The sequence below is a fragment of the Pelodiscus sinensis genome, chromosome 23 (genome assembly GCF_049634645.1).
Source record: "Pelodiscus sinensis isolate JC-2024 chromosome 23, ASM4963464v1, whole genome shotgun sequence".
NCBI classification, from domain to species: domain Eukaryota; kingdom Metazoa; phylum Chordata; order Testudines; family Trionychidae; genus Pelodiscus; species Pelodiscus sinensis.
Genome location: NC_134733.1, coordinates 3,225,153 through 3,238,135, shown reverse-complemented (window position 1 = coordinate 3,238,135; position 12,983 = coordinate 3,225,153). Strand labels below are relative to the sequence as shown.

General features: G+C 47.2%; 1 protein-coding gene across 13 annotated transcripts in view; it reads left to right on the top strand.

Moving 5' to 3' along the window:
* HP1BP3 (heterochromatin protein 1 binding protein 3) overlaps window positions 1–12,983 on the top strand; it is a 60,087-nt gene that overhangs the window by 16,887 nt on the left and 30,217 nt on the right. For 3 of the 13 annotated variants that reach the window (XM_075906516.1, XM_075906515.1, XM_075906517.1), the window contains 5 exons: window positions 497–693; window positions 1,153–1,255; window positions 5,509–5,659; window positions 7,508–7,667; window positions 12,447–12,590. In XM_075906516.1, coding sequence (XP_075762631.1) covers window positions 598–693; window positions 1,153–1,255; window positions 5,509–5,659; window positions 7,508–7,667; window positions 12,447–12,590 — 654 coding nt within the window. In that variant the 5' untranslated portion in view covers window positions 497–597. The remainder of the gene's footprint in view (window positions 1–496; window positions 694–1,152; window positions 1,256–5,508; window positions 5,660–7,507; window positions 7,668–12,446; window positions 12,591–12,983) is intronic. The other 10 variants (XM_075906527.1, XM_075906526.1, XM_075906521.1 and 7 more) reach the window with 7 other exon arrangements.

Here is a 12,983-nt window from a genome sequence, read left to right as displayed (position 1 = left end):
TTGCTCAAAATCTGGCTTTCCTTTATATTAGCAAGTTTTGACCATTACTTCAGTCCAGGCCATAGGCTTCAGACCAAGCCTTGGATATGCTGCCTTATTTCAGGTTCTCTTCCTACTACACTGAATAATTTTTTGTCAAGCCCAGCTCTAGCCGCAGTGAATGGCATCCCTGTTAGTATTAAGCCTTAGCTTTTGCTTGCTGATGCTTCAGGCACAATACGTTTTGATGTTTCTTTTTCTGAATGACTTTTGTTCCTTTGTGCTCTCCTTTGGGCCCTAGAAGGTGCATTAACATAATAGGTTATTGCTATGGCTTCCTCCTCTCTCCTAGCTGTGTGTGATAGTTTGTCAGTGTTGTGGCATCTTTTATTGAACATGAAGTATATACTGTCGATCCTATTGTTAAATGGTAATTTATCCTCTTTTATCTTTAGTTTAATAGATGTGATTGTTCTTTGTTCTTTGTTAATCACAACAGATCTTTTCTGTACTTTAGGTTGACTCCTCACTGCCCTGTGAAAACCATTAGGAAAAAACGTTTATTAAAACCTGGGGCTCCACAGTGTTACCTGCATTTGGGGCTAGAATTTAATTTAAATGGCGACTGATCTGTCTGAAGCTGAACCCATACATCATAAGGCACTTCCACTGTTAACGGGAGCTCAGCTGATCAACACAGACAAGTTAAGTGAGGTAGGGGCTGACCCATCTCCAAGCTTGACTTTGGATCAGTCCTTGACTTCCAACCCTTTTGAGGGTTACTTTATACTCTTCCTCCCCTGCTTGTAGATAACTTGGTTGGGAATCTAATTAAAACCTTTTAGCCATGCATCCTTTCCTCCCCTGTTTTCCCTGAGATGTCCAGTTTGCCAGAATCTTCAAATTTTCTTCTCATTTAACTCTGAATTGAAATGAAAAGATTGTCTCATAAATATAAAGTGCAATAAAAAAGTGAAACTCTTTTATCTCCTAATGTGCTTCAGAGAAGCTGGTTTGGATCTTACTTGTAAGTTTAAAAATCTGATTTCATCTGGTCTGCTTGGAATTTTTCTCCATACACACTTTTTTCAGCAGCTTTTAATACTCTGCTTTAGGCCCGTTGCAGGCTCTTTCTCATATTTGCTTGTTTGTTTTTTATTCTATTTCTTAAAGAAGGTTGAAGACAACACCATGCCGATCCGTCGTGCTGTGAATTCTTCTGCTCGGGAAACTCCTCCCAAAAGCAAACCTGCTGAAGGTGAGGAGGCCAAGCCAGGTAAAATGAAATAATTGTATATTGAGTTACCAGTGTGTACACCAACACAGCCTTTAGTTCTGTAATGTCTACAAGACATTACCACCAAGTTTAGAACATTAAGAGAACTCTCATTCCCTTGCTTTTTCTCCCTCACCTGCTTTTGGTAGCTTAGGAAAAATTAAATCTTGAAGCCTTTATTTACAATCTGAAGTCATATTTCACTTAAGTGCAACAGTACAAAATCACATAAAAATGTTTATTTTATAGTTAACATAGAATTGTGGCTTTATTACATTGGAGAAACATAACCAGTAATAATGATCTGTTATAGAGGGATAACTGTGTTAGTCTGTTTTAGCAAAAATAACGAGGAGTCCTGTGGCACCTTAAAAACTAACCAGTTTATATGGGCTTAAACTGTTGTGGGCTGGAACCCACTTTGTCAGATGCATGAATTGGAAGAAGATTCCATTTCATGTATCTTGGTGAAGTGGGTTCCAGCCCACAACAGTTTAAGCCCAAATAAACTGGTTAGTTTTTAAGGTGCAACAGGGCTTCTTGTAGTCTGTTATGATTGCCTGTTGGTGGTTCAGGGTGAAGGTGGCTTTCATTGATGGAAGGAAGCTTGCTTGAGATTGAGAAGGAGAAAGGATGCTAAACATAGGCATGCACATGGGGTGTGTTCAGGCATACCCTAATGTCTCAGGCCGGCTAGCGGCTGCTGGAGGAGGAGGGGATGGGGCGCTGCAGCCCCTCACTTTAAATTCCCCGCGGCCATCTACGGGGCACTGTGGGGCAGAGAGAGCGCATGCGCAGCGTGCTTAAACACCACGCAACAGGTGAGAGGGGAGATGCCTGGGTGTGGCATGACGTCACGGCCCGGGACTTTAAAACCATGCAGCCCAGCTCCAGAAGCAGCTGGGGCCCGACTACAATGCCGGCCCAAGCCATTTTTGCGCCCCGGGCCCTGCCCTGCCCGGCAGCACCATGCAATGCCCCTGAGGCGCTCCAACCCGGCAGCACCGCATGGCGTCCTGAGGGCACCCCCGCCTGGCCCAGCAGCACTGCACGGTGCCCTGGGGTGCCCCGGGCTAGGGCTTGGCCGACCTGTAGCTTGGGCCAGCTTTGACTCCAGCCCTGCAAATTGGAACGCAGAAGCCGAAGGTAGGGGAGGGGAAGGGGGAAAAATAAGAGGAATGGGTGGGAGAGGAAGGGGCTTGTGCTGAGGGAAGGGGGTCAGGTCAGGAGAAGAAAGGGGGAAGGCAGCAAGGGACAGAGTAGAGGAGACAATGAGGAAAAGGGCAGGAGGGGAGGTATCAGTGGGGGGGACGGGACAGGATGATGCTGGGAGGGGAGAGGGTAAGGGCATTGGGAGTTAGAGGGGGGAGGGGGAAGTGCTGGGAGAAGTCTTGAAAGAAGGGGTGGGCATGAGGAAGGCAGGGATGGAGCAAGGCATGTGTAAGGACACGGGCATGAGGGGAATGGGGGCAGAGGGTGGTGAGGGGGTGGGCATCGGAAAAAGAGGGCAAAGGGGGCAGGGGCAGTGAGGGAAGGGGGAGGCAGCAAGAGGGTGCAAGGATAAGGGAAGGTGCAGGTGCCAAGGGATTCTGGGGGTGAAGCAGAAGGGCAGGGGAGGACCAGCACAAGAGAAGAGAGGCAAGGCAGGTGTGTAGAGGGAGGTTTTAGGAGACGGGATAAGGAGGGGTAGCTCACAGATCAGAGTGGGCACAGTGGGGAGAGAAGGGCTGGTGGAGGGGGGCAGGTCTCAGGAAGGCTGAGGGCAGTGAGAAGGGCAGGAGTCAGGACAGCAGAGGAGGGTGGGGAGTTGGGGGCCAGCAGGCACCAGGGGAGCTGATGGAGCAAGGGGAGGAGACGGCAGCAGAGGGAAAAGGTAGAAGTTTATGAGATATTTATTAATAACTTGGGTGCCACAGTGGCACATCCAAACAAGCCACATGAACTCAGTGCTGGTGCACAACACAATTCATTCTGCTCATGGGAAGAAACTCTTTAGAGGGAACACTTCCCCCAGCCTCCCTGCTCCTGAGTTCATGTCACACACATTGGGGTAATGCAGTTGCAGGATAGTTGCATAAAGGGGGTTGGGGGGGGGGCAAACTAATCCCTATTGGCAGGGCTCGACGATCGCGGAGAAAACCACTCGCCAGCCCCGCACTGCGCAAGCCATAGTGAGTCAGACCAAAAGTCCATCTAGCCCAGTATACTGATTTACTTTCTCCCCAGCAGTCATGATTGTATAGACCTCTATCATTCCCCCCCTTAGTCATCTCTCTTCCAAAATGAAAAGTCTGTCTTACTAATCTCTCCTCGTATGACAGACATTCCATACCCCTAATCATTGTGTTGGCCTTTTCTGAACTTTTTCAAATGCCAAGATACCTTTTATGAGATGAGCCACCCACATCCCCACGAAGCGTGCCTTGAAGAAGCCCATCTGTCCGAGTCGTGTAAGGGTGTCAATACGCGCATCAAGGGGAGAGATGCTCATTTGAAGATCATCCTCATGGAAGCGGCCCTCCATATGGCACCAGTGTTGGATCCTGCACTGGTGACCCAGAGCGCATTGTCTTCAGTGTGCGAGGCCCCTAGCCACTCTGCCACAAAAGCCTTGGCACTATTCCCAATCTCCCGTGCCTCAGAAGAAGTGGAGACCTAGCCAGGGCAGGTCTCCATCCAAGCATGTGCCATCTCTGTGCCCTCAGGTGTAGCACGTGGCACCCAGACCATCGCGGTCGGGTCAGCACCGCTCCAGCCCATGCTGGGGCTCAAGTTCAGTGGAAGATCTTCAAGAGCCCTTGACGCCTAACACTTTTGAGACAGAGTAGCATGGAGTGGCAGGGGGCTGCTCAGGAGTGGGGCCGGTGCACACTGGCTTCCAGTCCCACCCCCGGGGACTAGAGAATAGTTGACTAACCAATAAGAATTCATGAGGTTAATCAACTGTTCAATTAGCCAATATTTAACATCCTTAATCCCATAGACTCTGTCCATTAGGTCATGCTGCCCAGCAAGGAAGGGCTGCACTATAGACTGTAGCCATTACACTGCGCTGCCTTACGGTGACAGTCTGACATAGTTCTCTGATGAACTGGTAGCGGTAATGGTGTTCACACACCCCTGAGAGTCTCCTGTTGGGATGGGATGAGCACACACTGCCATACCAGTCAATATGGGATAGTTGATAGGTTTTTTTTGTTTTGTTTTTCTTTTTTTAATTATGAGAATAGGCCAGTTCTTAATAAATTGTTTAAAAAAAATCAACCATAGAATTCCATTGAACATCTTGAGGGAGAATTAGCGTGGCTCCTTCTGCTCTCTTCAGTGAAGCTGAAGCAAAACGGTGATTGTTGAAATATTCTGTGACTTCAATGCTTTCTTTTATTCCTGGAGAAGATATACTTAAGTCTTTGGTTAAAAGACACATTGCTGGGGAGGCTGCTCCAGCCGGGAGCAGGGTGTGCACACGGCCTGGCCCAAGCCTGTTTTTAATCATTGGCTTTTATCCATCCTAACTTCATCTGGCTGGTGAGTCTTGCCCACATGCTCAGGGTTTAGCTGATCGCCATATTTGGGGTCGGGAAGGAATTTTCCTCCAGGGTAGATTGGCAGAGGCCCTGGAGGTTTTTTGCCTTCCTCTGTAGCATGGGGTACAGATCACAGCTAGAGGATTCTCTACATCTTTGGGTCTTCAAAGTATTTGAAGGCTTCAATATCTGAGAGATAGGTGAGAGGATTATTCTGGGTGGGGTGGGTGAGATTTTGTGGCCTGCACTGTGCAGGGGGTCAGACTAGATGATCACAATGGTCCCTTCTGACCTTAGAGTCTATGAGAATCTAGTGTTAGCACTGAGCAGAGAAGCTAATGGCTTCTTCTGTGGCATCTCACTTGAGTGACCACAATGATTGTAACTTTGGTAGTCTAGGAAGAGGAGGCTGGAAGGGGCTGAAGGGAATGATGAAATGAGAAAACGTGAGTTAATTCAGTTTGAGATTTTTTTTTTTTAATGTAATGTCTATTTTGAAGTTTATTTTGGCATTTGAGTACTAATCATGACATTGAAGATATTTAAATGGTTCTATTAACTTTTTAAAGTTTTAATTTAAGAGAACGATTTGAGTTTTTCCACAGAGGTTATCTGGGGAAACTGCTGATTTGGAGGCGGGGGGGTGTTTAAAAAGACATGAGGAGAGTTTATGAAGAGTTGAGTTTGTTTTGGATACAGACTGTGCATTTCCAAATCTCTCCTTAGACCCAGAAGTCAGCTCTGAGGAATCCGCATCTACTGGAGAGGAGCAAGAGAATGAAACTCCACCTGCTACATCCAGTGAGACAGAGCAACCAAAAGAACCAGAGAGTGAGGGGAAGGAAGAAGCAAAGTCTTCTGAAGAAACCAAAAAGGAGTAAGACATCCTCCTTTCTGAGTGCCTGTAATTGGGGTGGGATTGTAGGGGAAGTTGGGAAAAATTATCAATTCTTCTAAAGGATCTTAGTGAGGAAAAAGTTGACAAGTCTCTCTCGATATAAAAAAGTTTTCACTGCCGGATGGCAGAATGATGTCATCACGTTCTCTTGCTCTCTGGCCACGAAAGCTGCTAGAGAAGGGTGAAGGGTGTTGAGCAGCAGGCGCACCCCCCTGCTTTTTTTATTTTAAATTTAAGGATGGAAGCCAATATGCAGCTGCTGTTTTTGAAGTAATTTAATACAAAATTGAACTGTATTTTTGGAGTGGAATAAATTCCTGGGGTTCATCCAGTGACAGATAACACTCTTCCCAAGAAATGGTTTGTGAGATTTCCCTGCCCCCTGCAAACACATTTTTCAGGAAAATCTGATGTTTTCTGCAAACTAGTTTGCTAGTCACATTGTGTGGAACATACTCTCCATCTCTCTGGGTTTTCAGTAGTGAAGGGAGAGGGATATTCTTATGTCATTAGACAGTTGACATGAAAAGAACAATTCATGGAGGCAATTCCTATTTGTTGGATGTACATACACACAAACTGCTGTCTTTACCCAGAGAATCTACTGCTAGTTATAAAAAGGAAGACGCGGTGGAAGTTGGGGATTGTGTGTGTTTTCAGGACACAGAATTCTTACTTGGTGGTCCCAACAGACACTTTTTTCTAGAAGATGCCAAAGCTAGAGGGCAAATCCCACAAATGTAAGTAAATAGGAGTAATAATCAGGCATCCTGTCGTTCTGTTCTAGCCACAGGGATTCTGTGTAATGGACTGCACCTTGTTTTGATATGAAGTGTTTTGTTGCACTTAATGCTGTTTCCCAGCTACTTCAAACTGGTGTCCCTCCCCCTTTGTGGTTGCAAAAAATTCTTCCTGTAGTGCCATTTTTCAATTAACTGAAATAGATCCTTGCTGCAATTCAAAATCAGTTGTGCTAGACTGATAAGCTAAAGTGTTTAATATTCTATAAGGTCATACTCCTGTAACTTCCTTATGACTGTTACAGACGTCTCACTGAATAGCCCATATGCCATGTTAGCATGCTCTCTCAAATTTAAAGCTTTCCACGTTATCATCTGACCAATGACTGTCAATCACAAGCGGCTAGTTTTCTATAAGGAGCCCCATGACCCGGGCCAGTGTAGCCTGGATTCAGCTTGTATTAAAACCTTAGGGTTCTCAGAGTTTGTGGAAAAATACTGGTATCCCAAGATGGAGTCCAGAGATGTGGTCTTGTCACATGTCTTTGTAGAGTCAGAGCAACCATTAATTTCAGACTATCTGTAGGCTTTTCAAGAAGACTCAGCAGGTGGGGTATAAACTCCTCCTAAGGATTGTTTTTCCTAATGGCCCATTGCCCTGAACATCCCTTCCCCGCCCACTATCTATCTAGACTGAAAGCATCTAGTGGGTGTTACCTAGATGTAACTACATTGGAAGTATAGATACCCAGTCAATGTTTATAATTTCAGATACAAGAATGATGCGTACATACAAAAAGAATAATCATATTTAACAAATTGTAACCTTTTCAATGACATCTTATGTGACCAAATGGATCATATTTATGCCATAATTATATATTATAAATATAAAAAAACCGAAAATATGGGGTGAAGTGTCACCCTCACACTGAACTACTATGGTCTATGCTTCAAGTCAAGATAGCCTTTTGAGACAATTTTTTCATTATTGCCTCTTTTCTCCATAGGCTGTTTTGGTGCAATATCTCTTGTCTTACTGTCACTGTTTTTTGTTCATTTGTTTTTGTTTCTTTTCCCCCTGAAGTGAGAAGGGTCAGCCTAAAGAGAAGGAGAAGAAAGTGAAAAAGACCATTCCCTCCTGGGCAACTCTTTCTGCTAGCCAACTAGCTAGAGCACAGAAGCAAACACAGATGGCTGTCTCCTCGCGCCCAAAGATGGATGCTATCTTAACTGAGGCCATCAAGGCAAGTAGAAGACTTGGTTCCCTTTGTATATCAGATTTAAAATTACTTTATACACCTAATTTCACCCTCCCAATTTCTTGTCTTGGAACTTATATATACTTAATTCTGACTGGATAAGCAAAATGGCATTTAGTTTGTGTTTAAGGCATGGAGAAGTAGGTGCTCAGATACTACAAGGAGTATGTTCTAAGTTCCTAGATGATGCCAGAGTATTAGCTTAACCATGCTACTGGGATGGTGGGTCAGGGAAAAATAATCATAATAGGTGATCCAGAAATCTCCCTGTGATGCTGTGCCCTTGCGTTCAGGTCAGCTCCTATATAGACATGAATAATACTGTATTTTTTAAAGGAAATATCCTTTTTGTGGTGTAGTCATGCCATTAGGAATAATACAATGTATACTCTTGGACTTTGGTGACAGAAAATTCCTTGTGATCAGATGTTGGGGGGGGGGTGTGTGTGTGTGTGTGTGTGTGTGTGTGTGTGTGTGTGTGTGTGTGTGTGTGTGTGTTTCTATGCTGGGCGCAGATAGTGGAGAGAGCAAACTTTAATTGGCTGCCCAATAAAATCCACAGGCTCTGTTTTCAGGAGAGGAACTTGGTCAGGTTTATTGCTGACAGAACATGGTGCTAATGCCCTGGCTCAATAGTTAGAGGTACATGAACACACGTGCCTGTGACAGTGGACCTGTTCAGTGAATGGAGGGACTTTGCATTTCCAGTCACCCCTCACTCAGACACAGAAACTCTTTCTGAGATGCATCTTCATATGCAGATACTAGGAGGTGGGTGCCCCCGGTCGCTCTCCTCCTGTTGCTGGGGAGGGCCAGGTGGAGACATAGTAGCCTTGGCCTGCCCCAGTTCACCCCCCAGCAGCTGGAGTGGGGAGATTTGGCCAGACCAAGACTGGCCCGACCCTCTCCCTGGCAGGGAGGAGAAGTGGGGTGGGGGGAGAGGGCGCAGTGCCTAGCCCTCTCCCTCTGGCCATGAGGAGCGAGGCTACATGGCTCCCATGCACCCCCCCTCCTCTAGTCCTTTGGTGTTGCTGCACACATCCTGTGCGCCCACCCAAGCCCCCGTGAGGCTCTGTAGTTCCAACACCCTAGCCCCCACAGGGGCGCATGGCACCTGAGCCCTCGTGGCTCCCCGCTCTTGAGCGCCCCCGGCCTCCCTCTCACGGCTCCTGCGGCCTCCCCCCCACTTTCTCCTACCCGAGCCCCCACGAGGCTGCGCTGCTCCCCCGTACCAGTACCTCCCCATACCTGATCCCCCCCCACAGTTCCTGTGCACCCCCCTCCCCCCAACCGAGCCCTTGCAAGACTGTGGCTCTCACCTGGGCCCCCTCAAGATCCTGAGAGGTCACATGATTCCCGTGCACCCCCCCCACGGATCCCAAACGCTCCCACCACTTGAGTCCCCACGGCTCCTGTGTGCCCCCACCCAAACCTCTGAGAGTTAATGTGGCTCCTGCACGCTCCCCGTTCCTCTACCCAAGCCCCGGAGAGGTTGTGCAGCTGCCACGTGTCCCCATGGATCCCATGCATTCCCACCACCTGTGCCCCCGCGGCTCCTGCTTGCCCCACCCAAGCCCCTGAGAGGTCATGTGGCTCCCTCTCCCCCGCCAGAACACCCGTGACTCCTGCTCACTTCTCCTTTCCCACCCCAGAGAGTGGAGGAGCCGCATGATTCAATTTAAATTCTGGAAGCTGCCTGCCCATGTGACAGCTGCTCGGGCTGGCAGCATGTGAGGGAGGAGTTAATCACCAGCGATAGGGGGTCTCGGAGTGGCAAAGTAGGGCAGCCACATGGCCTCTCCCTGGGGCACTGGGGACAGGGGAAGCCGCATGCCCCAGGAGCTTGCGGCTTTCACCACCCCAGGCCCCACAGGGACAGACTGGAGCATAGGGAAGGGGGAAGCCATGTAGTGGAGGGAGGGGCTGCTGGACACGTGTCATCACTGTCATCCTGCAGGAAAAACCTTTTTCAAGTATAGTAAGACAAACAAGTGACATGTTGGCCCTTTCACATGGCTAAATACTGCCCTCTGATGTACCTTGCACCTCTTGGGTCAATCAAAACCTCTCTACCCATCATGTTGTCATCCTGAGCTTATCTTTAAGATTCGTCAGCATGTTTCTGTCATCTTTTGGAGAATGTGTTGATATTGAGGTTTTCTGGTATCTTCTGGAATGTTGTATGCATGGCCAGTACCTAGCATTTCTTAGAATGTGTGTTTCTGCAATAATAAGCCCTACTTTTGTCAGATTCTGTGAGCAGGCCGTGCCTAGATCACAGCTTGACTTTGCTTTATGGCAGCAAAGTTTAGGGGCTTCTGGCCTCATACCAGGCCTGTGATACAAGGATTTGTGTTTTCCAATTGTCTTCTTACTACGCTTGTGATTCCTGACACTTGAATTTTGTTTCTCAGTTAGGAGGTGGGTGGGGCCCTTGGCTAACTTTTGTCTATCTAGAACATGGGTTTCCAAACTGGGTGGCATGCCCCCCGGGGAGGAGTGAAGAAATTCCGGGGGGGGGGCGGGGGGCGCGAGGTGATCCAGCCTTTTCCCCCTCCGCCCCCATGAAGTTTTGCTGTTATTTTGGAGGGGTGGCATGAGGGTTTTTCAGAAATCAAAAAGGGGGCGTGATGCCAAAAAGTTTCGGAGCCACTGGTCTAGAATATATCCCTGTTCCCACTTAACTGATTAGAAACTGGTGCATTGATTTTGGTTGATTACCAGCATTAGTTAACTAATCTGTTGTGCTTCTGATTTGACCTGTATTCTACTGGACTTTTTGATTGGCACAGCAATTTGCTATGTGTCTTTTTTTAATATATAAAGCTTAATATTAGTGCAAAATGGATTGCGATACTGTAAATTAAGTTAAAAAATGTCAGTGGTCTTAAGTCTACTGCATCCCCACTTCTGACTTAGCCTACGATTTGTTTTTGTAGCCACCGTCCCTGTAAAAATCATTTGTTGCACATTCCAGTCACAGGAAGTCTAGGCTTTACAAGCCTTGCCTGCAAAAGACTTTACTTCTCCAGCCACTGCAGACTACTACAGTTTGTCCCAAACCACTAGAGGAATAGAGGAAAAAATGCTCTAAATTCTAGGTTGCTTTAAATCCTTGATTGCTGGCTGTTCTTTAGAAGAAGCAGGTAATGGTGTAGGTTCTGAGGCTCATAACTGTGCTCTTTGTGGGTTATACTCATTCCTTATTATATGACTGTACATTTGGACAATTCTTCTAAATCTATCTAGACCTGCAAATTGACTTTATACCCAGTTTCGTTAAGTTTAAACCCTTGGAACTACCAATGGATTTAAAACAAATAATTCATTTAGGATAACAACTGGGCTACAAAACAAGCAGAATTATAGCATTGTAATTTCAAGAGCTCTTATACTTAACAGGAAGACTTAAAGTAACATTTGGCATCATGAATGTGAATCTCTGAAAGAAGCAACTTGTAAAATATGAACTTGTAGCTTAATTTCTGTTTTAGCCTATTGGCTTCATTGTCAATTCTTCATTGGCAAAAAATTGAGAATGTAAATTTGGCAATTACTTGAGTAACCAATAATTAACCTAGTGTGACATGCGAAACGTATTAACAGTTGTGCAGTTACTGCTTTGCTACAAAGAATGACTAACTCTGTTAAAACAGAAATTGCTGCTTCATAACATAGTAAAGGACAGGCAAGCTGTCCACCTGTTTACCGTACTTCTTTCATGTTGGCTGCTGTTCAGTCCGTCTGAATCGCAGAAAGATGTGATATTTTTAGTGCTACAGGCAGTCCCCGAGTTACGCGGATCCAACTTACGTCGGATCCGCAGTTACGAACGGGGCCGTCTCCCTGGTCTCCAGCAGACCAGGGAGAGGAAGCAAAGCGGCGGAGCACGCGGGCAGCGGACAGCCCAGACGCGTCTGGGCTGTCTGCTGCCCGCGTGTTCCGCCGCTTTGCTCCCCGTCCCCCTGGTCTGCAGACCAGGGAGATGGGGAGCAAAGCAAAGCCGCGGAACCCAAGGGCAGCAGGACAGCCATGGTGCGTCTGGGCTGTCCCGCTGCCCCCGTGCTCCGCGGCTTTGCTCCGGACGCCTGTGGTACAGCAGCTGGGGCGCTGCCGGTTGGTCCCGTAGCGCCGCTCTGGGCGCTACTGGACCAACCCGGCAGCACCCCAGCTGCTCTGCCCCAGGCATCCTGATTCAGCCACTGCTGGTCAGTTTCAGCAGCGGCTGAATCAGGACGCCTGGGGCAGAGCAGCTTGGGTGCTGCTGGGTTGGTCCAGTAGCGCCGAGGAGCGGCGGCGCTACTGGACCAACCCAGCAGCACCCCAGCTGCTCTGCCCCAGGCGTCCCCAAGTCAGCCGCTGCTGAAACTGACCAGCGGCTGACTACAGGAAGCCCCTGCCCTGGGCTTCCTGGAATCAGCCGCTGATCAGTTTCAGCGGCAGCTGACTTGGGGATGCCTGGGGTTCTTAAGTTGAATCTGTATGTAAGTCAGAACTGGTGGTCAGTTTCAGCAGCGGCTGAATCTGGACGCCAGTTCCGACTTACATACAGATTCAACTTAAGAACAAACCTACAGTCCCTATCTTGTACGTAACCCGGGGACTGCCTGTATTCTCTTCTTCTGAAACCACTGAGAAATCAAGGCCAGCCCTAGCATGTTAGGCCACTGTGCTGTCAAATATTCAACAGTTAATTTCTACCCCTCTGGTCTGATGGAGAGGTAGTTCTATTGTGTGTGACTTGTTAACTTGGTTCTGTTTCAGGCATGCTTTCAAAAGAGTGGTGCATCAGTGGTTGCTATACGTAAATATATTATCCACAAATACCCTTCTCTGGAGCTTGAGAGGAGAGGCTATCTTCTAAAGCAAGCACTGAAGAGAGAGCTGGAGAGGGGAGTTATCAGACAGGTAAGAGCCACTTTGAGCAGCACTGCAGATGTGAGTGAAAACACCCATATTAACCCAGTAGTGAGACACTCGGTGGTCGTGTCGTTAGGGTGACCTTGTTCTCCTTCATGAAAGTTATAGAAAGGTTATTTTTTATCAGCTTTCATCATTTGACATGGTGTGAGCATTGGTCAAGAGCCACATGCTTTGTAAATTTCTGTACAAGGTACATTTATTTGTATGCTGATGTTGAACTTTGGCTTATGGCAATGCAGCAGCTCCTGTCTTCACAGTAAGTTTAGCTACCTCATTTTTGCATCAGCAGATCTCATTTAAAAGTATGTTTTGTCCTAACAACATCTGATTTCTAGCATCACAGGATCGTCTGCTCAAGGCAAACAGATTGTGGTATTA